The 2,845-nt window shown below is 39.4% G+C and overlaps 1 protein-coding gene across 1 annotated transcript in view; it reads left to right on the top strand.

Annotated features, from left to right (window-relative positions):
• LOC118329634 (cytosolic phospholipase A2 zeta-like) overlaps positions 1–2,845 on the top strand; it is a 15,545-nt gene that overhangs the window by 9,670 nt on the left and 3,030 nt on the right. Inside the window, exon 13 of the mRNA XM_035663864.1 lies at positions 907–914. Within this exon, the coding sequence (XP_035519757.1) occupies positions 907–914 (8 nt within the window). The remainder of the gene's footprint in view (positions 1–906; positions 915–2,845) is intronic.

Genomic DNA, 2,845 nt, shown 5'->3' with positions numbered 1-2,845 from the left:
TAGACTGGCAGCAACACATATATAACATTAACAAATCACAAGAACAGCAAACACACATCTAGTGGACAGCACTTTAATTAACCATGGTCTAGGGGTCATTAGAAATAACAGGAGTACAACACAACATAAAATGGACACCGGTGGAGAGGAAAAGAGCAGAAGACACCGGATCAGAAAAACTGAACCCACCAGATTCCGCCCCACGGTCTAATATTAGGAATTATTAAAACATACCAAGGGCACAAACTGTAATTTTTAATCCAGAATAAAAAAACAGCAACAATGGCCAGGGCACAACCCCACAACCAATAACCCTAACCCTAAACACAACATAACTCTAAATTCTTTTACTGTTCCTAAATCCATCCAAGTTAATTTTTACTCAAACCTACATACACTGACTAAAGACACCCAAAATGTGGATTCATCTGCCGACTGAAAAAAAACTCCCTAACAAAGCCCTATTTCCCTCCTGATTTGATAACATTTGCTAAAAACTACAGCCCTGTTTTTGGAAAAAAAAGAAAAGGAAATATACATTTATGAGTTTTATTAAATTTTAAGCTCAGTGGGAAAATCAATAGCTAACGAAGACCTAACAAGTTGGTTTCTCTTTCATGGGAGTTCCACAACAGACATTTTTCACAGGTGCCATCTTGACATGAAATAAGTAGGATAAATACAGGTGTTATCAGTGAATACTATTAAGAGTCAGGGTCCTGCTATTGTGCATGTGGCTTACGGGAAAGGCTCTGCTGCACTAAATGGAACTGACCTTATTACCTAATTTCATGTGTAACACCTGTCTTTACCTACTATCATGTCAAGATGGCAGCTGTGAAAAAGGTCTATACAAAAGAAATAACACCTATCTCTTAAGTGTCAAATGCATGTTTCTGTTCTCAGGGCCTTCCGTAAGTTATTAAAAAGGAATAAGTACACATAATTATACCTAAATTATATTGTATCCTTTAAGAACTACCATTTTGTGCTCTCATCCCGTGAGCTTGTTGCACAGAAAGAGAGCGAAATCATATGAAAGAGTGAGGGGCCCAGTGCCAAAATGTAGTTCCTCACTCCCAACATGCTGGCTTCTTAGAGGTTATTGTTCAACAGCTGTATGCTACTTAATCGCTACAGCTCCCAGCAGGAATAATCTGCTGTAATTCTTTATCGCCCAATACAGTTAAGATGAGGTTAAACAGAGAGCAGCGTAGCCTCACAGTCAAACCTGCCGTGTTTCCAAACACTCCCAAAAGATTTGCCCTGACAAAAAAAAATCCATCTGTGTTCTGACAAATAGTGGGCTGAGTGGCGAGAGAGAGGAAGAAAAACACATTATTTATTTTCAAAGCTTTTATGATGCTTTCCATTGTTCCCCTCACGCTTTAGTCTCGATGCACACTACGACTGCCAATGGGGACGTAACTGTTGCAGAGGCACAAAGGAGCTGCTCAAATTACACCTGTGACAATTACTACAGCAAGGCGCTGTCTGCGGGACAAAAGAGTGTTATCTAAAACTACTCACAGAGAATGTACAGAAAAAAATCAAATACGGCTAAGGCTTTGTTGCAGGTTTCAGGCTGTCTGGTATGTCACACTTTAAATACTGTATTGTCAACAGCAGATTAGTACAACCATACTGAGATATTTTCTGTCTTTAATCAACATTCATAAAATATGTTTATTCCACATCATAATGCAATAATACCCTAATGAATTTGGAAGGGGGGGAGATGGCCCTGTTGAAAGTAAAAGTTGAGGACCCCTAACCTGGGGGCTATATTAAACAGTGAGCAAAGGCAAAAAACACTGATTTTGGTGAGTCATGTCCAGGAAATTGAACATTTCTGCTAGGCTTAAGGCTTAAGCCACCGTAGTTATATATTTTCCAGACAGTCCATTTCGTAAAACACACTGTTTGCACAGTTGTCTCACGCAAGAACATTCAATATAAAAGAGTCTACTCCTGGCAGTGTCACACCATTATACAATCAAGATTTATGGTGAAAATATATATTTTCATTTTTAGGCTCAGTAGTTTCCTCAAACAGCAGGTAATTGCACTTTTTAGCACACCTTACTCAAACGGGATATATATTGTGGGGACTGTTGTCAGTAGTGGATTAATCCACATTTGGTACTCTAATGTATTCTGCCAGAAGGGCGGTGTACAGTATACAGGACTGGAAGCCCTCAGTGCCCATTAACAACAGAATTAGGGTTCCTACACCAGAAACCAACACACACACAATTTATCCTAATGATTAGCTCTTGTCAAAATTGTTAAAACCTAATGTGTAAACTTCAACAGCTCCGATAAAGGTTAATTGGTAGGAAGGTTTGTTTTCACAACACCATCGGTAACTACAAGCACTCGATACTTGTAAGGCACCAAGGATTTTGACCTGAAGGGGAAAAAAAGCAGGATAAATATTCCACGGTTGCAGTGATCACCATCAGTGAGCATGAGGGTGCAAAATTTTCTCCACAGCAACCTACCTTCTATTACAGAACCTAAAAGGCTTTGCCACAAAGTAGCAAGTAGCTCTGGGTCCTAATGATGGGATCACAGTGAGCAAACTTACAACAAATGCAGCAGGCATTAATAGCATGTTAAGTACACAGTAATTTCTCTACTTTGCTCTGACTGTGTTTACTGACTTTTTATGTGTGCCACAGTCATACCAGAAGAGGAGGCCTAAATACACATGCTAGTATCTGAGCAGGTCCTGTAACAACAGTAACCATTTCCTTCTTTCAAATAACTTGTTAACCCCTCACCTACCTTAACCTACCTGCAACCATTACACAACGTTACCACGTGTTAAAAAGGTGTCTCA

Source organism: Morone saxatilis, unplaced genomic scaffold, assembly GCF_004916995.1.
Source record: "Morone saxatilis isolate NCDOM2014 unplaced genomic scaffold, NCSU_SB_2.0 Contig19, whole genome shotgun sequence".
Taxonomy (NCBI): domain Eukaryota; kingdom Metazoa; phylum Chordata; class Actinopteri; family Moronidae; genus Morone; species Morone saxatilis.
The sequence above is the reverse complement of the archived record's forward strand: the minus strand, read 5'-3'. Positions and strand labels throughout refer to the sequence as shown.